Genomic DNA, 26,589 nt, shown 5'->3' on the forward strand with positions numbered 1-26,589 from the left:
AGGCATGGACTGAGCTGCTGCTGGACCATTCTGCTTGGTGTTGAAGGAAGGCAAAGGGGAAGGGCAGAAAGAAATGAAAGAGCCTTGGCTTTCTAGCTAGGGCAACCTCATGAATGTGAAATAGTCGCCCTAAGAACCGGTTAATACAGAAAGGCACTGTACTATAGAAACAGGAAGTACATTCGTGGCTGCCTAGATCCAGGGGTGTGGGAGATGGGAAAAACAGAGGAGTGACTACTAGTGGGGTTTCTTTGAGGGAGAAAAAAGAGGTTCTAAGATTAGATTGTAACAATGGTTGCACAACCCTGTGAATATAGTAAAAACACTGAATCACCTACGTTAAATGGGTGAATTATTTTGCATGTCAACTACATCTAAATAAAGCTGTTTAAAAAAAAAAAAGAATACGTACAGTGGTCATGCTCGGCCTTAAATGTTTCCTGCAATAAGAGAAAAGAAAAAGAAACACCATGAGGAACAGATCATGCTGGGTTCTGTTGGCAAAGGCCTTTTATTCACTTGGTGAAATGAAAAACCGGATGTCAAACAGTGATCCAGTAACTGGCCCCCAAATAAAGCATAGAGGATGCTTGTGGAAAATACAGTGGGTTTTCTTGGAATATTCAGCAAGTGTCCATGTTGGCTGGCAAACACAAAATTATTTTTCAAGGAGAAAAGGTTGCAACTGAGCAATACACTCACTACCGGAGGGTTTGTAAGTGATGCCGTCCTTTGACTGCCATTGTCAATCCGGCCTCAGTTGGTCATAACCTCCAGTGACCGGTCGCTAGTGTCCATGACCAACTAAGACCTGATGGACGACGGCAATCAAATATGATATTCCCTTGATGTTCCAGCCAAGAAAAAAATTGTATTTGTCTTCTATAATATACATGGTCAGATTTTTATGTCTTCATTTCATTAATAAGGCAAGAGGACCCAGAAAAAACATTTCTCTTCCAGACAAACAAATGCATCTTACCATCTCCGGTGTCATGAGGTTTTCAAAATCATCAAGTGAGTCTTCACTGAGATCTTCTTCACTGAGATCTTCAACCAAATCTAGGAGAACATAGTGACAGTCAGTGCATTGGTGCTGCTGAGGAATCCCACAAGGAGCCCTGGGGGGTGTGGACCGGGGCTGGAGTGTGGAGGTGGGCAGTTGACAGGCATGGACTGAGCTGCTGCTGGACCATTCTGCTTGGTGTTGAAGGAAGGCAAAGGGGAAGGGCAGAAAGAAATGAAAGAGCCTTGGCTTTCTAGCTAGGGCAACCTCATGAATGTGAAATAGTCGCCCTAAGAACCGGTTAATACAGAAAGTCACTGTACTATAGAAACAGGAAGTACATTCGTGGCTGCCTAGATCCAGGGGTGTGGGAGATGGGAAAAACAGAGGAGTGACTACTAGTGGGGTTTCTTTGAGGGAGAAAAAAGAGGTTCTAAGATTAGATTGTAACAATGGTTGCACAACCCTGTGAATATAGTAAAAACACTGAATCACCTACGTTAAATGGGTGAATTATTTTGCATGTCAACTACATCTAAATAAAGCTGTTTAAAAAAAAAAAAAGAATACGTACAGTGGTCATGCTCGGCCTTAAATGTTTCCTGCAATAAGAGAAAAGAAAAAGAAACACCATGAGGAACAGATCATGCTGGGTTCTGTTGGCAAAGGCCTTTTATTCACTTGGTGAAATGAAAAACCGGATGTCAAACAGTGATCCAGTAACTGGCCCCCAAATAAAGCATAGAGGATGCTTGTGGAAAATACAGTGGGTTTTCTTGGAATATTCAGCAAGTGTTGGCTGGCAAACACAAAATTATTTTTCAAGGAGAAAAGGTTGCAACTGAGCAATACACTCACTACCGGAGGGTTTGTAAGTGATGCCGTCCTTTGACTGCCATTGTCAATCCGGCCTCAGTTGGTCATAACCTCCAGTGACTGGTCGCTAGTGTCCATGACCAACTGAGGCCTGATTCATGATGGCAGTCAAAAATGATATTCACTTGATATTCTAGAAGCCGCAGGAAAAACAAAAAGCATTTGTCTTCCAGAGAAAGAAATACATCTTACAATATCTGATGTTACCTTCTCCTCCCCACTGCTGTTTGCAGACGCCTGCACATCTTCAACGGGACCTAGGAGAACATAGAGTGACAGTCAGTGCATTAGTGCTGCTGAGGAATCTCACAAGGAGCCCTGGGGGGTGTGGACCGGGGCTGGAGTGTGGAGGTGGGCGGTTGACAGGCATGGACTGAGCTGCTGCTGGACCATTCTCCTTGGTGTTGAAGGAAGGCAAAGGAGAAGGGCAGAAAGAAATGAAAAGAGCCTTGGCTTTCCAGCTAGGGCAACCTCACCAGTGTCACCTGAAGAACAGTTTCATACAGAACGGCACTGTATGGTTCAGCGATAGCATCTCATCACACCTCCTCCCCATTTCAAGGTCCAGGCAAATCCCCAAGTTTATGAAATGTTACAAGATCATTTGACTTCTGTAGATCTACATATCCTGCCACTACATTGATCACCTACCCTGTTGTGTTTTTCAGATTGTAGTCAAGCATACATATTTATCATTTTAACTATTAAGTGTGCATTTTAATGAGATTACATTCAGTGAGTTACATTCAGGATGCTGTGTCAATAACGAGAAATATATAAATTCATAATCTAAGCTTCAACTTAGAATTTTAAAGTAATCAGAGCTCCATGGCTAAACTCTTTTGGGTAAACCCAACACGAAAACAAGATTGTCACCTGGCACTCCAGCCTGGGTGACAAAGCAAGACCCTGTCTCTTAAAAATACAAAGCATTACTGAGTTACAAGTGTCTCCATTTTATTTCTCATTATCTAATGTTACTATTTTAATCCTGAGGCTTAACTACTTTCATAAACTAAAGGAATTTTTTTTAAAGAGGTAGTATGCAAAGCCGCTCATACGCACCTTTTAATAAATTCTGGTTGTATATGCCATGTCTAGAATGTACATTCTTGATCTGACTCTTATTTTTTCAAACCTTGAAAAACTCACTTTATACTCCTTAGAACCAGCCTTCTCATATGTGACACAAGGAAAATTCCCATATTACACCCGACTTAAAACATGAGAGGATGGCCGTGCGCGGTGGCTCACGCTTATAATCCCAGCACTTTGGGAGGCCGAGGCGGGCAGATCACGAGGTCAGGAGATCGAGACCACAGTGAAACCCCGTCTCTACTAAAAATACAAAAAGAAATTAGCGAGGCGTGGTGGCGGGCGCCTGTAGTCCCAGCTACTTGGAGAGGTTGAGGCAGGAGAATGGCGTGAACCCGAGAGGCGGAGCTTGCAGTGAGCCGAGATTGCGCCACTGCACTCCATCCAGCCTGGGCGACAGAGCGAGACTCCGTCTCAAAAAAAAAAAAAACAAAAAACAAAACATGAGAGGATCAAATAAAATGCAAGAGTAGTCCATTTGCTACATAATGCACAATCAATTACAAAGCAAGGCTTCTGGGTGAAAAGTAAACAGTTAACATCCTTTGGAAAACCCATAGCAAAAGCAAAATAACATTTTGAGAAAATACACACTTTGGCTACCCACTGAAGTTAAGGGGAAAATAGTCACAGGTCAGCATCAAGAATTCCCCAGCGTTGTTTTTGTGTTTGTTTTAGTAATCACACATTATTCCCCCTGCTTTCTTTCATGTATGTTACTGCATGTTGTCCCTTTATGCTAATTCTATGTAACCTATCTGGGGAATCACTCCATAGCAGTAAAAAGACATCTTACCCTTGTTTACAGCTCCATAGTTCTTCTGTAGGTGGAAGTACCAGTTAATTTTACTAGTTCCTTACTAGGCATTTCAGTAATTTCCAATATTGAGCTATTGAAAATAATGCAACAAGGACTTTGTGCATAGGTTGTTTCATATTTATGGAGGGTACCCTCCGGATAAAATGCCTCAAAGTAGGATTTCCGGTTTAAACGCATTTGCAAGGTTGTGAGATTGTGCCAAATTCCCCTTCGTGGAGTCGAGCCATTTTGCATTTCCACCAGCAATCTATGCATGCAACTTTCCTTACAGCCAAACCAAAGAATGTATTGCCACGTTTTTGGAATTTCATTCAATAGGAGAGACACTGCAGTATAGTTGTCATTTGCCTTTCTCTTATGTGTGAAGATGTGTTTAAGGATCATCTGTATTTCTTTTTCTGTGACTTGTCTATTTACCACTTTATTACCTACTTATAGGTTCACTTGAATCTAGAGATTCTCAAGTCAGCCTGTTTCAGATCATTATTGTTTGTCTCTTCACTGTTGACTCTCACCTGAACTACGCCACCAGCATCCTTGCCGGTCTCCCTGCTTCCACCCTTGCCTGCATTACAGTATATTCTCACAGAGCCACTGGTCAGTCTTTTTCTTGGAGGATTAACAGTAATCCCCAGGCTATAATCCTCCAGTGGTTTCCCGTCTCAACTAAAGTCCATATTCCTTGTCATTGCTCACTACGTGTACAAGGCCTTAGCCCATGACATTCATTTCACTCTGCTGCAGCCACCTTTGTGTCTTTCCGTCCTTTTCCCAAAACAACTTTGTTCCCATTTCAGGAATTCCAAAGAAGAATTTCCTCTCTGGAAGCCCCCTCCCATCATCCTCACAAGGCTCCCCCTCACTTTCCCATTTATTTTAAAAAACAAATAAGATGGGATCTCTCTATGTCTATGAAGGTGGGGACCTTCTGTCTTATTTCAAAAAGAAAGGGACACGAAAAGCACCAAGAGGCAGAAAAACAGTCGTGAGAGTGTAGTCAGAGCTCCTCCTTCCACTACCAGCTACTGACTGAAGGCTGCTGGCCCTGGTCTTTGCCCAGTACCCACAAAGCCTCCTGTGTCACCTGGTTGCCAGGAAACAACCAAGTCAGGCTAGTGGCTCACAATGGCCGACCCCACAGACCCACCCAAGGCCTCACAATGCGCATCCCTGCTGCTGCCCACCTTGTGGCCACCCTGCCCCTCTGTGGTGACTGCACTATTCGTCCTGGGCTGCCTGAGCTTTCCAGTCCTGGGAAAAGTGCAGGGGGTGGGGGTTGTTATTGGAAGTCACCCTGGGCAATGAACTCAATTGAAAACCCTGTTTCCTAAAGTCACTTCCATTAGCATCTCTGTTTTCATGAGTCTGGCAGCTTTCGTTTGCTCATCAAATGTAGCTACACACAAATTTCAGACTGCTTTTGTAAGTAAATGCTTCTCTCCTGTCTTACAAGTGTTAGCTTTTGTCTTCAACTTGACCATAGCAACTCCTAGAGCCCTGGTCCCACTCTCAATAAAGCGTGATGACTGTGACTTGAATGAAACCCTAGGACACATCACACTTTCCCTTCCTTGTCTATGAAACAGGGACTACAGTGTTCTAGGGCTGAAGACACACTCATGTCCAAGTGGGAATTTTAAAGTAATCAGAGCTCCATGGCTAAACTCTTTTGGGTAAGCCCAACACAAAAGCAACTTCTTTACAGCTCTGGCAGTAACATTTCTTACCTTTTGCAGTCATTTTAAGCATGTCCCCCAATTTTTTGTCCTTCTTTCTTCAAAGTACAATTGGAAGAAATAAAGCAGCTTCTGTCAATGTGACTTAAACCCATCTATTAAGAATACCATGTAATCCCTTCCATGGCAAGCTGTATTTTGAATTTAAGAAGTCTCCACATATTTGAGTCTAAATTATCCCAATTATTAGCTACCTTAAGGAATGGGAGAAAAGAAAGAATTGGGCCCTTAACTGTCTCCTTCACTTAGGTACCAGACCAGCTGGATGGGTAAGGATAGAGAATGGGCTGGGGACTCCAAAACTGGAGTATTTGAAATTTTACTGAGAAAAGAGAGGGACTAGACCAGAAAAGCCTCAACAAAGAAGGCTCAACAACAAAGACAAGAGGCAGAACGAGCCTTTGTCCCCCATGCCTAGCCCTGGGAAAGCTGGCCATGGCCAGGAGGGAGCTGGAAGCTGATGATGTCTCTGAGGGTGAGGGACTGCAAAGGGATGGGGGCGGTGGTGGCCAGAGAGATGCCAGAGAGGAAATGGCACCCATGGCTTCTTTACCTTTGGGCATCTCCGGCGTCTTCGGGAGGCTTAGGTCCTGCATGACTTGGGCCTTCCTGGCTCTCAAATCCCATTTGTCCCGCTTTTCGGTGGTGGCTGCTGGTGCTGCGGCTGGTGCTGCGGTTGCTGCAGGGATAGCAATCTCAGCCTCATGGGAGGTTCCCACATCTGGGACAAGATGGACAGGTGGGCCTTCACTGAGATCTTTGACCAAATCTAGGAGAACATAGTGACAGTCAGTGCATTGGTGCTGCTGAGGAATCTCACAAGGAGCCCTGGGGGGTGTGGACGGGGGCTGGAGTGTGGAGGTGGGCGGTTGACAGGCATGGACTGAGCTGCTGCTGGACCATTCTCCTTGGTGTTGAAGGAAGGCAAAGGAGAAGGGCAGAAAGAAATGAAAAGAGCCTTGGCTTTCCAGCTAGGGCAACCTCATCAGTGTCACCTGAAGAACAGTTTCATACAGAACGGCACTGTATGGTTCAGGGATAGCATCTCATCACACCTCCTCCCCATTTCAAGGCCCAGGCAAATCCCCAAGTTTATGAAATGTTACAAGATCATTTGACTTTTGTGGATCTACATATCCTGCCACTCCATTGATCACCTACCCTGTTGTGTATTTCAGATTGTAGTCAAGCATACATATTTATCATTTTAATTATTAAGTGTGCATTTTAATGAGATTACATTCAATGCGTTACATTCAGGATGCTGTGTCAATAATGAGAAATATCTGAATTCATAATCTAAGCTTCAACTTGGGCAATGAGAGAAAAACAGCAGTATAATATAGAACAGGGGAAAAATAAATAATGATTGCACAATACAGTGGAACAGAAAATAGGAAGTCCTCAGAGAAAATCAACAAAACCAAAAGCCAGTTCTTTGAAAAGATCAGTAACGTTGATAAACCCCTACCTTGGCTACCCACAAAGGAAAGAAAGAAGTCACTGTATACTAATAATATCCGTTTAAGAGGAGTCAAATCAAAAAATAGTAAATAATAAAGGAATATCCTGAACACATTTGTGCTTACAATTAGATACAGTAGATGAAATGAGCTAATTGTTAAAATCTATTTTAGAAGACCAAAACTCAGGAGAAATAGATCATCTGGATAGGCCTATATTTATTTTAGAAATTGAATCAATGATTAATATCTTTTCAAAAAACTAAAACACTATATTCAGATGATTTCACTGGAAAATTCTACCAAAATTCTTACAAAGAAAAATGTAGTCTTAGCATACAATCAAGTAATCATAATCCTAAGTATTTCCTCAGTTACATTTTAAAAATTGTCTTTCCAAACAAGACACAGGAAAGTTTATAATAGCTGTATTCATAATTGACCAAACTGAAAGCAAATGTCTAAACCTTTGAGATGTCCATTACTATCATGGACAACATGGTCAAATCCCATCTCTCCAAAAAAAAAAAAAAAAAGAAAATTAGCTTGCTATAGTGGCGTGTGCCTTATGGCCAGCTACTTGGGAGGCTGAGGTGGAAGGATCACCTGAACCTGGGGAGGTCAAGATCACAGTGAGCTGTGATTGCACCAATACGCTCCTGGGTGACAAATGGGACCTTTTCACACACACACACACACACACACACACACACACACACACCGAACTCTAAGTTGTCAATGTTACTTACTTGTGTAGTTGTATCATCTACCATTGATTTAATGCATTTAAATTGGCACAAATGAAATAAATGAAGAACATGACATAGCATTTACTGAGTTTCTCTAATATGGAGCACTGAATGAATAAACTGGAATTATTTGCTTAAATGAACTTAATGATTTAATTTCCACATTACCTGTATTTTCTAGAGGCCAAATTCCATGCCGTCTCCATATCATTCTTAAGTAGCGCTTGGTGTCGGCGTCCAAACCTGCAAGGCAGAGCAGACTTCTGATAGATTCTAGAAAATGTATCATAGTAAAGACAGTGCTTGACATGTTGCTGGCAGAGGACAGCAGAGAAATTAGTAAAAACTTATTCACAGATGAAAGTTTTCATTCCAGTTTTCACTGTCTGCTATTCAACTCTACCTGAATTAGATTTGGGTTCTAGGAAGATTTTGCAAGCTTCATTGCACTTAAAATGGACTGTTTGTGTAGGCAGATACCTTTATTTAAATGAGACAATATAGAAAAGCAGCAGATCCAAGTCACCAAGAATGTCCTGGGTTCAAATCCTACATAGAATCTGCACATACCTGGGAGAGTGAAATGAACCCCTCTGTGCCTCAGTTCCCTATTCTGAGATGTGGGAATGTTAGTAGATCTATGCTATAGACCTACTAAGATCTATAGGGCTAAAAAGGATGAGATACAGATAAAGTCTTAAGAAGACTCATGCTTTGTAAATGCCCAAAAGTGTTCAATAATTCAATGTCTGGAAGAATAATCCAGATACTTGGTAGTGGTTGAATCCAGAGAGGGAGCGTGTATGGCTCCCGGGCAGGGGAGGGTAGAAAGTGACTTCACTGTTTCCATGGGCATGATTTCCAGCTCATGAAAGAGATCTGTCGTTTCCTTGATCCCCACATTAGCCCCGTGGGATGGGCAGAGCAGGGGCTACAAGCCGTATTTTCCAATTCAATGAATTAAAACTTAGACGTTTTGAGTGACTTCCCCAGAGTTACCACAGTGAGGCATGAAGATCTGGGGCAAGAATGTAGTTGGTTCCATGGGCACAGAGATCCCAGAACATCTGAGTCCTCTAGATCATGCCCTGGACCCTGAACTGAGAGCTCTTCTCAAAAGCTTTGTCAAATATTGGCAAATAATGGCAAACTTGCCCCAATATTTCTTTGGGATGGTTGATGTCCTAGAGAGGTGGGAGGTGGCTTACTGCGTTTACTCACCTGCTCTATTATCCCTGTGTTGTCACTTCGATTAGCTTTATGACCCATAAGACAAACATTTAAAGTCTCTCAGTTATGATGCACAGTCTGAGATTTTACCTAAATCCACTCTTTCCACCCATCAGGTGATTCTCATCTGCTGGCCTGGAGGTGGCCTGCCATGTAAGAGGACACACAGCATACCATGGAGCTGCTGCGTGCCCCAGTCCTGTGCACACTCAATGCCTGGCTTCTGGTTTCCCAGCTCTGACAATCCTAATTCTGGCTTCCAAAGCAATCCTGTACTTCCCTCGCAGTTCTCAGACTTGCCTAAATTGTTTAACGTTTTAATCAACGTTGTGACCACGACTGAGCTGTGACATTTCATATGTCATAGTATATTTTTATCAATTTATAGATTTGTTAATAGCATTTAACTTCATTTTTCAGAGTTTTAGGAACATTTCTGGGCTAGGTGTGCTGGCTCATGGCTGTAATCCTGACATTTTTGGAGGCTAAGGCAGGAGGATTGCTTGAGGTCAGAAGTTTGAGACCAGCCTGGGCAACATGGTGAGACCTCTTCTCTACAAAAAATGTTTTAAAAATTAGCCAGGTGTGGTAGTGAGCTCTTGTTTCCCTAGCTACGTGGAAGACTGATGTGGGAGGATCGTTTGAGCCAAGGAGTTTGAGGCTGCAGTGAGCTATGATCATGCCACTGAACTCCAGCCTGGGTGACAAAGCAAGACCCTGTCTCTTAAAAATACAAAGCATTACGGAGTTACAAGTATCCCCATTTTATTTCTCATTATCTAATGTTACTGTTTTAACCCTGAGGCTTAACTACTTTAATAAACTAAAGGAATTTTTTTTAAAGACGTAGTATCCAAAGCAGCTCATACGCACCTTTTAATAAATTCTAGTTTTATATGCCATATCTAGAATTTACATTCTTGATCTGACTCTTATTTTTTCAAACCTTGAAAAACTCACTTTATACTTCTTAGAACCAGCCTTCTCATATGTGACACAAGGAAAATTCCCATATTACACCTAACTTGAAACATTGAGAGGATCAAATAAAATGCAAGAGCAGTGTATTTGCTACATAATGCACAATCAGTTACAAATCAAAGCTTCTGGGTGAAAAGTAAACAGTTAACATCCTTTGGAAAATCCATAGCAAAATAACGTGTTGAGAAAATAGACACTTTGGCTACCCACTGAAGTTAAGGAGAAAATAGTCACAGGTCAGCATCAAGAATTCCCCAGCGTTGTTTTTGTTTGTTTTAATAATCAGACATTATTCCCCCTGCTTTCTTTCATGTATGTTACTGCATGTTGTCCCTTTATGCTTTTCTATGTAACCTATCTGGGGAATCACTCCATAGCAGTAAAAAGACATCTTACCCTCGTTTACAGCTCCATAGTTCTCCTTTAGGTGGAAGTACCAGTTAATTTTACTAGTTCCTTACTAGGCATTTCAGTAATTTCCAATATTGAGCTATTGAAAATAATGCAACAAGGACTTTGTGCATAGGTTGTTTCATATTTATGGAGGGTACCCTCCGGATAAAATGCCTCAAAGTAGGATTTCCGGTTTAAACGCATTTGCAAGGTTGTGAGATTGTGCCAAATTCCCCTTCGTGGAGTCGAGCCATTTTGCATTTCCACCAGCAATCTATGCATGCAACTTTCCTTACAGCCAAACCAAAGAATGTATTGCCACGTTTTTGGAATTTCACTCAATAGGAGAGACACTGCAGTATAGTTGTCATTTGCCTTTCTCTTATGTGTGAAGATGTGTTTAAGGATCACCTGCATTTCTTTTTCTGTGACTTGTCTATTTACCACTTTATTACCTACTTATAGGTTCACTTGAATCTAGAGATTCTCAAGTCAGCCTGTTTCAGGTCATTATTGTTTGTCTCTTCACTGTTGACTCTCACCTGAACTACGCCACCAGCCTCCTTGCCGGTCTCCCTGCTTCCACCCTTGCCTGCATTACAGTATATTCTCACAGAGCCACTGGTCAGTCTTTTTCTTGGAGGATTAACAGTAATCCCCAGGCTATAATCCTCCAGTGGTTTCCCATCTCAACTAAAGTCCATATTCTTTGTCATTGCTCACTACGTGTACAAGGCCTTAGCCCATGACATTCATTTCACTCTGCTGCAGCCACCTTTGTGTCTTCCCGTCCTTTTCCCAAAACAACTTTGTTCCCATTTCAGGAATTCCAAAGAAGAATTTCCTCTCTGGAAGCCCTCTCCCATCATCCTCACAAGGCTCCCCCTCACTTTCCCATTTATTTTAAAAAACAAATAAGATGGGATCTCTCTATGTCTATGAAGGTGGGGACCTTCTGTCTTATTTCAAAAAGAAAGGGACACGAAAAGCACCAAGAGGCAGAAAAACAGTCGTGAGAGTGTAGTCAGAGCTCCTCCTTCCACTACCAGCTACTGACTGAAGGCTGCTGGCCCTGGCCGATGCCCAGTACCCACAAAGCCTCCTGTGTCACCTGGTTGCCAGGAAACAACCAAGTCAGGCTAGTGGCTCACAATGGCCGACCCCACAGACCCACCCAATGCCTCACAATGCCCATCCCTGCTGCTGCCCACCTTGTGGCCACCCTGTCCCTCTGTGGTGACTGCACTATTCGTCCTGGGCTGCCTGAGCTTTCCAGTCCTGGGAAAAGTGCAGGGGGTGGGGGTTGTTATTGGAAGTCACCCTGGGCAATGAACTCAATTGAAAACCCTGGTTCCTAAAGTCACTTCCATTAGCATCTCTGTTTTCCTGAGTCTGGCAGCTTTCATTTGCTCACCAAATGTAGTTACACACAAATTTCAGACTGCTTTTTTGTAAGTAAATGCTTCTCTCCTGTCTTACAAGTGTTAGCTTTTGTCTTCAACTTGACCATAGCAACTCCTAGAGCCCTGGTCCCACTCTCGATAAAGCGTGATGACTGTGACTTGAATGAAACCCTAGGACACATCACACTTTCCCTTCCTTGTCTATGAAACACGGACTACAGTGTTCTAGGGCTGAAGACACACTCATGTCCAAGTGGGAATTTTAAAGTAATAGGAGCTCCATGGCTAAACTCTTTTGGGTAAACCCAACACAAAAACAACTTCTTTACAGCTCTGGCAGTAACATTTCTTACCTTTTGCAGTCATTTTAAGCATGTCCCCCAATTTTTTTCCTTCTTTCTTCAAATTACAATTGGAAGAAATAAAGCAGCTTCTGTCAATGTGACTTAAAACCATCTATTAAGAATACCATATAATCTCTTCCATGGCAAACTGTATTTTGAATTTAAGAAGTCTCCCCATATTTGAGTCTAAATTATCCCAATTATTAGCTACCTTAAGGAATGGGAGAAAAGAAAGAATTGGGCCCTTATCTGGCTCCTTCACTTAGGTACCAGACCAGCTGGATGGGTAAGGATAGAGAATGGGATGGGGACTCCAAAACTGGAGTATTTGAAATTTTACTAAGAAAAGGGAGGGACTAGACCAGAAAAGCCTCAACAAAGAAGGCTCAACAACAAAGACAAGAGGCAGAACCAGCCTTTGTCCCCCATGCCTAGCCCTGGGAAAGCTGGCCATGGGCAGGAGGGAGCTGGAAGCTGAGGATGTCTCTGAGGGTGAGGGACTGCAAAGGGGTGGGGGCGGTGGTGGCCAGAGAGATGCCAGACAGCAAATGGCATCCATGGCTTCTTTACCTTTGGGCATCTCCGGCATCTTCCGCGTCTTCGGGAGGCTTAGGTCCTGCATGACTTGGGCCTTCCTGGCTCTCAAATCCCATTTGTCCCGCTTTTCGGTGGTGGCTGCTGGTGCTGCGGCTGGTGCTGCGGTTGCTGCAGGGATAGCAATCTCAGCCTCATGGGAGGTTCCCACATCTGGGACAAGATGGACAGGTGGGCCTTCACTGAGATCTTTGACCAAATCTAGGAGAACATAGTGACAGTCAGTGCATTGGTGCTGCTGAGGAATCTCACAAGGAGCCCTGGGGGGTGTGGACGGGGGCTGGAGTGTGGAGGTGGGCGGTTGACAGGCATGGACTGAGCTGCTGCTGGACCATTCTCCTTGGTGTTGAAGGAAGGCAAAGGAGAAGGGCAGAAAGAAATGAAAAGAGCCTTGGCTTTCCAGCTAGGGCAACCTCATCAGTGTCACCTGAAGAACAGTTTCATACAGAACGGCACTGTATGGTTCAGGGATAGCATCTCATCACACCTCCTCCCCATTTCAAGGCCCAGGCAAATCCCCAAGTTTATGAAATGTTACAAGATCATTTGACTTTTGTGGATCTACATATCCTGCCACTCCATTGATCACCTACCCTGTTGTGTATTTCAGATTGTAGTCAAGCATACATATTTATCATTTTAATTATTAAGTGTGCATTTTAATGAGATTACATTCAATGCGTTACATTCAGGATGCTGTGTCAATAATGAGAAATATCTGAATTCATAATCTAAGCTTCAACTTGGGCAATGAGAGAAAAACAGCAGTATAATATAGAACAGGGGAAAAATAAATAATGATTGCACAATACAGTGGAACAGAAAATAGGAAGTCCTCAGAGAAAATCAACAAAACCAAAAGCCAGTTCTTTGAAAAGATCAGTAACGTTGATAAACCCCTACCTTGGCTACCCACAAAGGAAAGAAAGAAGTCACTGTATACTAATAATATCCGTTTAAGAGGAGTCAAATCAAAAAATAGTAAATAATAAAGGAATATCCTGAACACATTTGTGCTTACAATTAGATACAGTAGATGAAATGAGCTAATTGTTAAAATCTATTTTAGAAGACCAAAACTCAGGAGAAATAGATCATCTGGATAGGCCTATATTTATTTTAGAAATTGAATCAATGATTAATATCTTTTCAAAAAACTAAAACACTATATTCAGATGATTTCACTGGAAAATTCTACCAAAATTCTTACAAAGAAAAATGTAGTCTTAGCATACAATCAAGTAATCATAATCCTAAGTATTTCCTCAGTTACATTTTAAAAATTGTCTTTCCAAACAAGACACAGGAAAGTTTATAATAGCTGTATTCATAATTGACCAAACTGAAAGCAAATGTCTAAACCTTTGAGATGTCCATTACTATCATGGACAACATGGTCAAATCCCATCTCTCCAAAAAAAAAAAAAAAAAGAAAATTAGCTTGCTATAGTGGCGTGTGCCTTATGGCCAGCTACTTGGGAGGCTGAGGTGGAAGGATCACCTGAACCTGGGGAGGTCAAGATCACAGTGAGCTGTGATTGCACCAATACGCTCCTGGGTGACAAATGGGACCTTTTCACACACACACACACACACACACACACACACACACACACCGAACTCTAAGTTGTCAATGTTACTTACTTGTGTAGTTGTATCATCTACCATTGATTTAATGCATTTAAATTGGCACAAATGAAATAAATGAAGAACATGACATAGCATTTACTGAGTTTCTCTAATATGGAGCACTGAATGAATAAACTGGAATTATTTGCTTAAATGAACTTAATGATTTAATTTCCACATTACCTGTATTTTCTAGAGGCCAAATTCCATGCCGTCTCCATATCATTCTTAAGTAGCGCTTGGTGTCGGCGTCCAAACCTGCAAGGCAGAGCAGACTTCTGATAGATTCTAGAAAATGTATCATAGTAAAGACAGTGCTTGACATGTTGCTGGCAGAGGACAGCAGAGAAATTAGTAAAAACTTATTCACAGATGAAAGTTTTCATTCCAGTTTTCACTGTCTGCTATTCAACTCTACCTGAATTAGATTTGGGTTCTAGGAAGATTTTGCAAGCTTCATTGCACTTAAAATGGACTGTTTGTGTAGGCAGATACCTTTATTTAAATGAGACAATATAGAAAAGCAGCAGATCCAAGTCACCAAGAATGTCCTGGGTTCAAATCCTACATAGAATCTGCACATACCTGGGAGAGTGAAATGAACTCCTCTGTGCCTCAGTTCCCTATTCTGAGATGTGGGAATGTTAGTAGATCTATGCTATAGACCTACTAAGATCTATAGGGCTAAAAAGGATGAGATACAGATAAAGTCTTAAGAAGACTCATGCTTTGTAAATGCCCAAAAGTGTTCAATAATTCAATGTCTGGAAGAATAATCCAGATACTTGGTAGTGGTTGAATCCAGAGAGGGAGTGTGTATGGCTCCCGGGCAGGGGAGGGTAGAAAGTGACTTCACTGTTTCCATGGGCATGATTTCCAGCTCATGAAAGAGATCTGTCGTTTCCTTGATCCCCACATTAGCCCCGTGGGATGGGCAGAGCAGGGGCTACAAGCCGTATTTTCCAATTCAATGAATTAAAACTTAGACGTTTTGAGTGACTTCCCCAGAGTTACCACAGTGAGGCATGAAGATCTGGGGCAAGAATGTAGTTGGTTCCATGGGCACAGAGATCCCAGAACATCTGAGTCCTCTAGATCATGCCCTGGACCCTGAACTGAGAGCTCTTCTCAAAAGCTTTGTCAAATATTGGCAAATAATGGCAAACTTGCCCCAATATTTCTTTGGGATGGTTGATGTCCTAGAGAGGTGGGAGGTGGCTTACTGCGTTTACTCACCTGCTCTATTATCCCTGTGTTGTCACTTCGATTAGCTTTATGACCCATAAGACAAACATTTAAAGTCTCTCAGTTATGATGCACAGTCTGAGATTTTACCTAAATCCACTCTTTCCACCCATCAGGTGATTCTCATCTGCTGGCCTGGAGGTGGCCTGCCATGTAAGAGGACACACAGCATACCATGGAGCTGCTGCGTGCCCCAGTCCTGTGCACACTCAACGCCTGGCTTCTGGTTTCCCAGCTCTGACAATCCTAATTCTGGCTTCCAAAGCAATCCTGTACTTCCCTCGCAGTTCTCAGACTTGCCTAAATTGTTTAACGTTTTAATCAACGTTGTGACCACGACTGAGCTGTGACATTTCATATGTCATAGTATATTTTTATCAATTTATAGATTTGTTAATAGCATTTAACTTCATTTTTCAGAGTTTTAGGAACATTTCTGGGCTAGGTGTGCTGGCTCATGGCTGTAATCCTGACATTTTTGGAGGCTAAGGCAGGAGGATTGCTTGAGGTCAGAAGTTTGAGACCAGCCTGGGCAACATGGTGAGACCTCTTCTCTACAAAAAATGTTTTAAAAATTAGCCAGGTGTGGTAGTGAGCTCTTGTTTCCCTAGCTACGTGGAAGACTGATGTGGGAGGATCGTTTGAGCCAAGGAGTTTGAGGCTGCAGTGAGCTATGATCATGCCACTGAACTCCAGCCTGGGTGACAAAGCAAGACCCTGTCTCTTAAAAATACAAAGCATTACGGAGTTACAAGTATCCCCATTTTATTTCTCATTATCTAATGTTACTGTTTTAACCCTGAGGCTTAACTACTTTAATAAACTAAAGGAATTTTTTTTAAAGACGTAGTATCCAAAGCAGCTCATACGCACCTTTTAATAAATTCTAGTTTTATATGCCATATCTAGAATTTACATTCTTGATCTGACTCTTATTTTTTCAAACCTTGAAAAACTCACTTTATACTTCTTAGAACCAGCCTTCTCATATGTGACACAAGGAAAATTCCCATATTACACCTAACTTGAAACATTGAGAGGATCAAATAAAATGCAAGAGCAGTGTATTTGCTACATAATGCACAATCAGTTACAAATCAAAGCTTCTGGGTGAAAAGTAAACAGTTAACATCCTTTGGAAAATCCATAGCAAAATAACGTGTTGAGAAAATAGACACTTTGGCTACCCACTGAAGTTAAGGAGAAAATAGTCACAGGTCAGCATCAAGAATTCCCCAGCGTTGTTTTTGTTTGTTTTAATAATCAGACATTATTCCCCCTGCTTTCTTTCATGTATGTTACTGCATGTTGTCCCTTTATGCTTTTCTATGTAACCTATCTGGGGAATCACTCCATAGCAGTAAAAAGACATCTTACCCTCGTTTACAGCTCCATAGTTCTCCTTTAGGTGGAAGTACCAGTTAATTTTACTAGTTCCTTACTAGGCATTTCAGTAATTTCCAATATTGAGCTATTGAAAATAATGCAACAAGGACTTTGTGCATAGGTTGTTTCATATTTATGGAGGGTACCCTCCGGATAAAATGCCTCAAAGTAGGATTTCCGGTTTAAACGCATTTGCAAGGTTGTGAGATTGTGCCAAATTCCCCTTCGTGGAGTCGAGCCATTTTGCATTTCCACCAGCAATCTATGCATGCAACTTTCCTTACAGCCAAACCAAAGAATGTATTGCCACATTTTTGGAATTTCACTCAATAGGAGAGACACTGCAGTATAGTTGTCATTTGCCTTTCTCTTATGTGTGAAGATGTGTTTAAGGATCACCTGCATTTCTTTTTCTGTGACTTGTCTATTTACCACTTTATTACCTACTTATAGGTTCACTTGAATCTAGAGATTCTCAAGTCAGCCTGTTTCAGGTCATTATTGTTTGTCTCTTCACTGTTGACTCTCACCTGAACTACGCCACCAGCCTCCTTGCCGGTCTCCCTGCTTCCACCCTTGCCTGCATTACAGTATATTCTCACAGAGCCACTGGTCAGTCTTTTTCTTGGAGGATTAACAGTAATCCCCAGGCTATAATCCTCCAGTGGTTTCCCATCTCAACTAAAGTCCATATTCTTTGTCATTGCTCACTACGTGTACAAGGCCTTAGCCCATGACATTCATTTCACTCTGCTGCAGCCACCTTTGTGTCTTCCCGTCCTTTTCCCAAAACAACTTTGTTCTCATTTCAGGAATTCCAAAGAAGAATTTCCTCTCTGGAAGCCCCCTCCCATCATCCTCACAAGGCTCCCCCTCACTTTCCCATTTATTTTAAAAAACAAATAAGATGGGATCTCTCTATGTCTATGAAGGTGGGGACCTTCTGTCTTATTTCAAAAAGAAAGGGACACGAAAAGCACCAAGAGGCAGAAAAACAGTCGTGAGAGTGTAGTCAGAGCTCCTCCTTCCACTACCAGCTACTGACTGAAGGCTGCTGGCCCTGGCCGATGCCCAGTACCCACAAAGCCTCCTGTGTCACCTGGTTGCCAGGAAACAACCAAGTCAGGCTAGTGGCTCACAATGGCCGACCCCACAGACCCACCCAATGCCTCACAATGCCCATCCCTGCTGCTGCCCACCTTGTGGCCACCCTGCCCCTCTGTGGTGACTGCACTATTCGTCCTGGGCTGCCTGAGCTTTCCAGTCCTGGGAAAAGTGCAGGGGAGTGAGGGTTGTTATTGGAAGTCACCCTGGGCAATGAACTGAGTAGAAAACCCTGGTTCCTAAAGTCACTTCCATTAGCATCTCTGTTTTCCTGAGTCTGGCAGCTTTCATTTGCTCACCAAATGTAGTTACACACAAATTTCAGACTGCTTTTGTAAGTAAATGCTTCTCTCCTGTCTTACAAGTGTTAGCTTTTGTCTTCAACTTGACCATAGCAACTCCTAGAGCCCTGGTCCCACTCTTGATAAAGCGTGATGACTGTGACTTGAATGAAACCCTAGGACACATCACACTTTCCCTTCCTTGTCTATGAAACACGGACTACAGTGTTCTAGGGCTGAAGACACACTCATGTCCAAGTGGGAATTTTAAAGTAATAGGAGCTCCATGGCTAAACTCTTTTGGGTAAACCCAACACAAAAACAACTTCTTTACAGCTCTGGCAGTAACATTTCTTACCTTTTGCAGTCATTTTAAGCATGTCCCCCAATTTTTTTCCTTCTTTCTTCAAATTACAATTGGAAGAAATAAAGCAGCTTCTGTCAATGTGACTTAAAACCATCTATTAAGAATACCATATAATCTCTTCCATGGCAAACTGTATTTTGAATTTAAGAAGTCTCCCCATATTTGAGTCTAAATTATCCCAATTATTAGCTACCTTAAGGAATGGGAGAAAAGAAAGAATTGGGCCCTTATCTGGCTCCTTCACTTAGGTACCAGACCAGCTGGATGGGTAAGGATAGAGAATGGGATGGGGACTCCAAAACTGGAGTATTTGAAATTTTACTAAGAAAAGGGAGGGACTAGACCAGAAAAGCCTCAACAAAGAAGGCTCAACAACAAAGACAAGAGGCAGAACGAGCCTTTGTCCCCCATCCTAGCCCTGGGAAAGCTGGCCATGGGCAGGAGGGAGCTGGAAGCTGAGGATGTCTCTGAGGGTGAGGGACTGCAAAGGGGTGGGGGCGGTGGTGGCCAGAGAGATGCCAGACAGCAAATGGCATCCATGGCTTCTTTACCTTTGGGCATCTCCGGCATCTTCCGCGTCTTCGGGAGGCTTAGGTCCTGCATGACTTGGGCCTTCTGGGCTCTCAAATCCCATTTGTCCCGTTTTTCAGTGGCGGATGCTTGTGCTGTGGCTCCCACAGCCTTAGCATTCTCAGCCTCATGGGAGTCTCCCACATCTGGCCTGGAGCAGTCGCAGTGGCGGCCACCCCTGTTACCCAGGCAGCTACTTAGTTTGTTCAGCATTGGGCATCTAAACTCACAAAAAAGTCCAAGAAGCACAAGTGACAGAATGTAGTCGGAGCTCCTCCTCCTTCTACTGCCAGCTAAGGACTGAAGGCTGCTGGCCCTGGCCGTTGCCTAGTAACCACAAAGCCTCCTATGTCACCTGGTTGCCAGGAAACAACCAAGTCAGGCTAGTGGCTCACAATGGCCGACCCCACAGACCCACCCGATGGCTCACAATGCCCATCCCTGCTGCTGCCCACCTTGTGGCCACCCTGCCCCTCTGTGGTGACTGCACTATTCGTCCTGGGCTGCCTGAGCTTTCCAGTCCTGGGAAAAGTGCAGCGGGGTGGGGGTTGTTATTGGAAGTCACCCTGGGCAATGAACTCAGTAGAAAACCCTGGTTACTAATGTCACTTCCATTAGCATCTCTGTTTTCCTGAGTCTGGCAGCTTTCATTTGCTCACCAAATGTAGTTACACACAAATTTCAGACTGCTTTTGTAAGTAAATGCTTCTCTCCTGTCTTACAAGTGTTAGTTTTTGTCTTCAACTTGACCATAGCAACTCCTAGAGCCCTGGTCCCACTCCCGATAAAGCGCAATGACTGTGACTTGAATGAAACCCTAGGACACATCACACTTTCCCTTCCTTGTCTATGAAACAGGGACTGAACTCATCCTTCCGAGTTCTGAAATGCTAGGACCTACCAACTCTCTTTTCTCCCTCTGTTTCTTTCTTCCACGGCTGGGATTTTCAGATATTTCTTTTACTAACGGTGCATAAAGCATGTTTTTCTTACACAAAATTGAGAAGCACATAGTGGGATACCACTGTCCTCATTTGATGAATGTGAATAGTAACTATCTGGCAAGCCTGACAGTGTTCCAGCTGTGGTATACTAATTTAACCCCCAGAAACCCTTCCATTTTACAAATTTTACAGAATCAATCTAGTTGGAGAAGTTAAGTAGCTTCCCCAAGTTTCCATGCCTGCTCAAGATGGGGCCAGGATTTAATCCTGAGTCATCTTGATCCCCACAAGCCGATCGTGATTCTCAGAAAGTAAAGGTAGACGTCATGCTTGGAGGGGAAGTGACCTTGTAGATTAGTATTTTTTTTAAAGAATAACAGTTTTTTGATGTGGATTTTAAAATGCCTCCCCTTCATTCAACATTAAGTCTCTTATAAGTGCCAATACTGCATGTGTGAAACAGTCCCCACCCTCAGTGAGTTCAGGCAGATGAGCAAACAAAGGCTTAGAGGGTTCAATTGTCTGAGGCTACACTGCTGGACAGTGAATCAACCTGGAATGAAAACGCAGATCTATCTGACCCAAAATTAGATGTTGGGGTAGAGTTTGAATTTTATTATGGAGACGAGAGTCACTGAACCACACAGGGGTGAAGAGTCTCTATCCGATGTGCTTGCAGTGACGTCACTGCACGATGGAGAGGGCTTGATGAAAGCAATGGGGCTGATTAAGAGACCCTATGTGCACCTGGAGAACAGTGGGGCTAAAAAGGCAGCAGCAGTGACTGAAGTGGAAGGAAAAGTTTTGTGATCATTTGGGAGATAGAACAGGAAGTGCTTGGTGATGAGACGTGGAAGAAGAGGGGAAGGAAAAACAGACTGCTAAGGCCGTAGTTCGATGGACTGTGTAAATAGCAGAGATTCTCCCCTAGACAGAATGTAGGAAGAGGAAGAGGTGGGGGGAATGAGACAGTTTTGAACTCTTTAAGTGTCACATTGAACTGGAACCCTCTGGTTGAAAATTGGATATAAACCTCTGTAGGCTAAGTCCATTCTGTGACATCCCAACTCATGTTTTCAAAAGTAACACACACACAGTAACTCCAACCATTAAGGACATTTCCTAAAATTTACATACTAAGAATATGACAATTTTTTAGTGATTACTTTCTTAGGGAAACTTTGAATTTATGGTTGTAGCAAATGAGGTGTCACGTAAAATAAAACTGTTACATAAGAACAGCATTTAAATTCTATTGTCATAACAGCATATAGAAAACAATTGAAGCCATGGGTATGACCGTGATTGCTTGAAAAAGCTGTGTCTAATAAGGGGAAGGGTTTGGAGAGAAAGGAGGCTTGGGGAATAGGGAAGTGTATGTGGCATGAAGTAAAGCCTGCAAAAGTGAAAAGTGAGAGTCAAGGCACCTGAGTGTTCATCAGCAATGGCTGATCTGGTGAGTCTCATCGGAATGGAGGTGGTGTCTGCTTCTCATTTCTGTAATGACCTCACCTAGCACAGGGCCTGGTCAGTAGGTACTTTATACCTAATACCCCAATGAACAGAGTCATATTTTGCCAAGAAGGCAGAAAAGCCACAAATGCCATTGCCTGTGGCAACTCAGTGATTGGGGATGTGTGGGAGTAAGCTGAGCGTCAGCAGCTGGGAAAGAGTGAACCAGAGGTGAGAAAGTAAAGACATCAACTGAGGGCTTCTCCTCCTAAAAGTTTGGCTGAGAAGAGAGATGTGGGAATAGTTAAAGGGAGATATATGGTTAAGAAAGCTTTCATTCCCCTCCCCCCCGTAAAGATGAGTATACTTTTATGTTAAATGGTAAGAACCAATAAAGAAAACACGTTTACAATTGGAAGAGAGGGAGAATTAATAATGCATGATGCCCAAGAAGGCATAAGTTCGTGCAATCCAGAGTGAGGACAGATTAGCTTTGGACTGATACAAAATCAAGAAGGGAGAAAGCACTGTGTGACTAGAGACATTTCTTCTAAAGGAGAGGTTTCCAAAAAGCTCTTTTCAGGACCAGTTTCTCTCTGTTTGAATAGACTTGTCAGATAACTACTCTAGGAAAGAGGCAATTATGTATAGAGAAGCCTACACTTTAGAAAAGCTTGATACACCTTACAAACCCCAAATAATGTCTTTCCTCAACAGTGAGTAAATTGAAAAGCAATTTGAGCAAAAACCCGGAGGCTCAAATATAAATAGGTGCATCATAAAAGTTGAAGAGGGGGCTAATTAACTCCCTCAAAGAGTTAAAAGAAAAAGCAACAACTAGGGGAAGAGTGAAAAATAAGAATAAATGTATATGTAGTTGGAAAAAGTATGAATGTTTACAAATCCTGTGACCACAAAAGAGACCACAAAAGGGGCCACAGGGAGTGTTACCACAGCAAGAAAAGGGTTGCTTCAAAAAGCAGAGGAGGGGCGGTAATAAAGATTCCATTTAGTTGCAAAGATTTAAGTAAAGTTTGAGGACAGTTAGGTGACATGTTGAAATGTGGAAAACCACAGTGGAAGGGGAAAAGGCCCCATAAAGTTCAGTTTCAGCAACCAACATCGATGAAATCCTCAGGACCCAGTGACTGCATTCTACATAAATAATAATATTGGCTGAGGTCCCAGGAATGTCATTAGATACCATTTTGGATGATTCTTATGGACTTGAGGTGAAGTCCATTTTGTTCCAAATCAGTGCGTGCATTTAACGACAGACATACACAAAAATACGTATCCATGACCGTGAAACTCTTACTACTTTCCCTAGCTCACACTTTATCACATAATAATGAATTTCTTCTTTAAAAAAAAAAGGAGACCTAATTTTGGTCAGCTTTAATGTGATTCCTTGGTTAGGTGTGGTGGATCCTGCCTGTATTCCCAGCACTTCTGGAGGCTGAGACGGGCAGATCGCTTGAACCCAGGAGTTTGAGACTAGCCTGGGCAACATGGTGAAACCCTGCCTTTACAAAAAATACAAAAATTGTGCTGATGTGGTGGTGTGCACCTGTAGTCTCAACTCCTGTGGAGACCTGACAGAGACCCTGTCTCAAAGTAAGTAAAGAAATATGAGTCCTTATGACATTAGATAACTCAGACGTGGGTCTTTTTTTCGGTTCATTTATTCTCTTTTCCTCATTACTGTAATTTGACATGTAGCAACTGTACATAGTTATGGCATACAAAGTGATTTTGATATGTGTGTACAATGTAATAAATCAAGGAAATTAACATAACATCACCTCAAACGTTTATTATTTCTTCATAACAGGCATGCGCCACCATGCCCGGCTAATTTTTTTTTTTTTTTTTTTTTTTGTATTTTTGGTAGAGACAAGTTTCACCATGTTGCCCAGGCTAGTCTTGAACTCCTGAGCTCAAGCAATTCACCCTCCTCAGGGAGGCTGGGATTACAGGCATGAGCCACCTCATCTGGCCCAGTGTTGTTAACTACACTTACGTTGTTTGCTGACAGATCTCTGGAGCTTTTTCATCTTATGAAACTGAAACTCTATACTCATTGAATGACAACTCTCAGTTTCCCCCTCCCCTAGCCCCTGACAGCCCTCGTTCTACATTCTGTTTCCTTGAGTATGACTGTTGTAGGTATCTCAAGGAGGTGGGATCATCCAGTATTAGTCTTTTTGTGACTGGCTTATTTCACTTGGTATAGTGTGCTCCAGGTTTACCTATTTTGTAGTGCATGACAGAATCTCCTTTTTCAAGGCTGAATAATATTCTACTGTGTGTATATACCACCTACTTTGTAGCATATGACAGAATCTCCTAATATTCTACTGTTGGTATATATCACATTTTCTTTTTTTTAAATACTTTATTTGGCCAGGCACGGTGGCTCATGCCTGTAATCCCAGCACTTTGAGAGGACGAGGCGGGTGGATCACGAGGTCAGGAGATTGAGACTATCCTGGCTAACATGGTGAAACCCTGTCTCTACTAAAAATACAAAAAATTAGCCAGGCATGGAGGCAAGTGCCTGTAGTCCAAGCTACTCGGGAGGCTGAAGCAGGAGAATCACTTGAACCCAGGGGGTGTAGGTTGCAGTAAGCCGAGATCGTGCCGCTGCACTCCAGCCTGGGCGACAGAGTGAGACTCCATCTCAAAACAACAACAACAAAAACAAAACAAAAAACACTTTATTTTTTAAACTTTTATTATAGGTACAGGAGTATATTTTTAAACTTTTATTATAAACTTATAGGTATGACAGAATCTCCTTTTTCAAGGCTGAATAATATTCTACTGTGTGTACATACCACCTATTTTGTAGCATATGACAGAATCTCCTAATATTCTACTGTTCGTATATACCGCATTTTCTTTTCAAAAATATTTTTTAAACTTTGATCGATTATAGGTACAGGGGGACAATGAATGGTTTGTTACATGGGTGATGAGGACTACACTGTGATGTTTTCATTTTGCTCAAATTCCTATCTGAGGGATCTGAGGGATCATGCCTTACAAATCATAACTTCTCACCGGATGGGTTTTGTTTAACCCTACATATCGTGACTTACTTTTCAACCTGACTCTGGCATAGCATTACGAGACAAGGAAGAAAATAAAAATATTTTATCTTAAAACATGCTTCTTTGCCATATCTTGAAATGGCCCTGCAAAGCTGTCCTTTGTGGGGGATAATTTGCAACTGTAAAGAATCTCTATTAATGTAGCTAAATCTTTTTCTTCCAGCCCCTCCCAATCCTAAACAGATTAACTAGGATTCTAGCCCCTTTAAAAAATCTGAATAGGGGCTGGGCGTGGTGGCTCACGCTTGTAATCCCAGCACTTTGGGAGGCCGAGGCGGGCGGATCACGAGGTCAGGAGATCGAGACCACGGTGAAACCCCGTCTCTACTAAAAATACAAAAAATTAGCCGGGCGTGGTGGCGGGTGCCTGTAGTCCCAGCTACTCGGAGAGGCTGAGGCAGGAGAATGGCGTGAACCAGGAAGGAGGAGCTTGCAGTGAGGCGAGATCGCGCGACTGCACTCCAGCCTGGGTGACAGAGCGAGACTCCATCTCAAAAAAAAAAAAAAAAAAAAATCTGAATATGGGCTGGGCGGGGTGGCTCACGCCTGTAATCCCAGCACTTTGGGAGGCCGAGGTGGGTGGATCACGAGGTCAGGAGTTTGAGACCAGCTTGGCCCACATAGAGAAACCCCGTCTCTACTAAAAATACAAAAAATTAGCCGGGCATGTTGGCGGGTGCCTATAATCCCAGTTACTCAGGAGGCTGAGGCAGGAGAATTGCTTGTACTCAGGAGGCGGAGGTTGCAGTGAGCCGAGATCATGCCATTGCACTCCAGCCTGGCGACAGTGCAAGACTCCGTCTCAACAAAAATTCTGAATAGGAAACATTTGTCATCTATTGTCTCTAAAGGCAACCACTATAAGACTTCAAAAGAACCTTGGTCTCTGCAATCTTTTTTTTTTTTTTTTTCTGGAGTGAGGGATTACAGGCATCTACCGTCACACCTGGCTAATTTTTGTATTTTTAATAGAGATGGGATTTCACTATGTTGGCCAGGCTGGTCTCAAACACCTGACCTCAGGTGATCCACCTGCCTCAGCTTCCCTTAGTGCTGGGATTACAGGCACGAGCCAGTGTGCCTGGCTGGTCTCCACAATATTTTAACCTGAACATGTCTTTTCTATGATCCCAGTAATCCCAGGTCTTTAGACAGCTCAGCTGTTGTAACCAAGCGAGTTATAGAGAAACGCCACACTTTGAGACAAATTAAGGAGTCCTTTAATAGCCGGCAACCGAGAGGCAGCTAACGCTCAAAATTCTCTCGGCCCCGAGGAAGGGGCTAGTTTTGTTTTTATACCGTGGTCTAAATAGGGGAGGGGGAATTTTAACTGAGCCAGTTTTTACAGAAGCAGAACTGGCAAAAAGTTAAAAAAATTAATTGGTTACAAAGGCGGTTACAAAAAATAAACAGTTCCAGGTGCAGGGGCTTAAACTATCACAAAGAGATAAATACAGGGGTTTTGGGTTCCATCCACCACACGCGTCCCCAGGAGCTGCTAGTGCAGCTTGCCTCAATATCTTCTCTGTAGGTGCATTCCTGGACGTGCTGTGAGTCAGTTTACACTAGTTATGCCTTAAGGGAGCCTGCAAGTGAAGAAACTAAAATGGAGTCTGTCCGGCTCTCTCTCTGCTAGGAGAGAGTTACTCAGGTTAAACAAGGTAGGGTATCCCAAGCAAATTGTCAGCCAGTGTTGCAGGAATCAAAGGACCAAAGAGACCAAATGGGTGAAACAGGAGGATTTTATTAAGGTGTTCACTGACTCAGCGGATTTGCATCCAAAAGGCTGAGCCCTGAACAAAGAC

The 26,589-nt window shown here is 42.7% G+C and overlaps 1 protein-coding gene across 1 annotated transcript; it reads right to left on the reverse strand.

Moving 5' to 3' along the window:
- Nucleotides 1-7,693: 7,693 nt before the first annotated feature.
- C7BH22orf42 (chromosome 7b C22orf42 homolog) lies at nt 7,694-19,485 on the reverse strand. Its single transcript, XM_030815179.1, has 5 exons — nt 19,254-19,485; nt 15,739-15,864; nt 15,556-15,590; nt 12,667-13,093; nt 7,694-7,988 (listed from the first exon to the last, which is right to left on the reverse strand). The coding sequence occupies exons 1-5, from the start codon at nt 19,483-19,485 to the stop codon at nt 7,840-7,842; spliced, it is 969 nt and encodes a 322-aa protein (XP_030671039.1). The 3' UTR covers nt 7,694-7,839.
- Nucleotides 19,486-26,589: the final 7,104 nt, after the last annotated feature.

The sequence above is a fragment of the Nomascus leucogenys genome, chromosome 7b (assembly GCF_006542625.1).
Source record: "Nomascus leucogenys isolate Asia chromosome 7b, Asia_NLE_v1, whole genome shotgun sequence".
Taxonomy (NCBI): Eukaryota; Metazoa; Chordata; class Mammalia; order Primates; family Hylobatidae; genus Nomascus; species Nomascus leucogenys.

Bases quoted from the DNA above. Each gene is read 5' to 3' on its own strand.
- C7BH22orf42 (XM_030815179.1), bottom strand. From the start codon at position 19,485: ATGCTGAACAAACTAAGTAGCTGCCTGGGTAACAGGGGTGGCCGCCAC. The intron at 15,591-15,738 runs GTATGCTGTGTG...TGGGTCATAAAG, and splicing joins GGGCACGCAGCAGCTCCATG to CTAATCGAAGTGACAACACA. The intron at 13,094-15,555 runs GTGAGTAAACGC...AGGTTGCCCTAG, and splicing joins ACACAGGGATAATAGAGCAG to CTGGAAAGCCAAGGCTCTTT.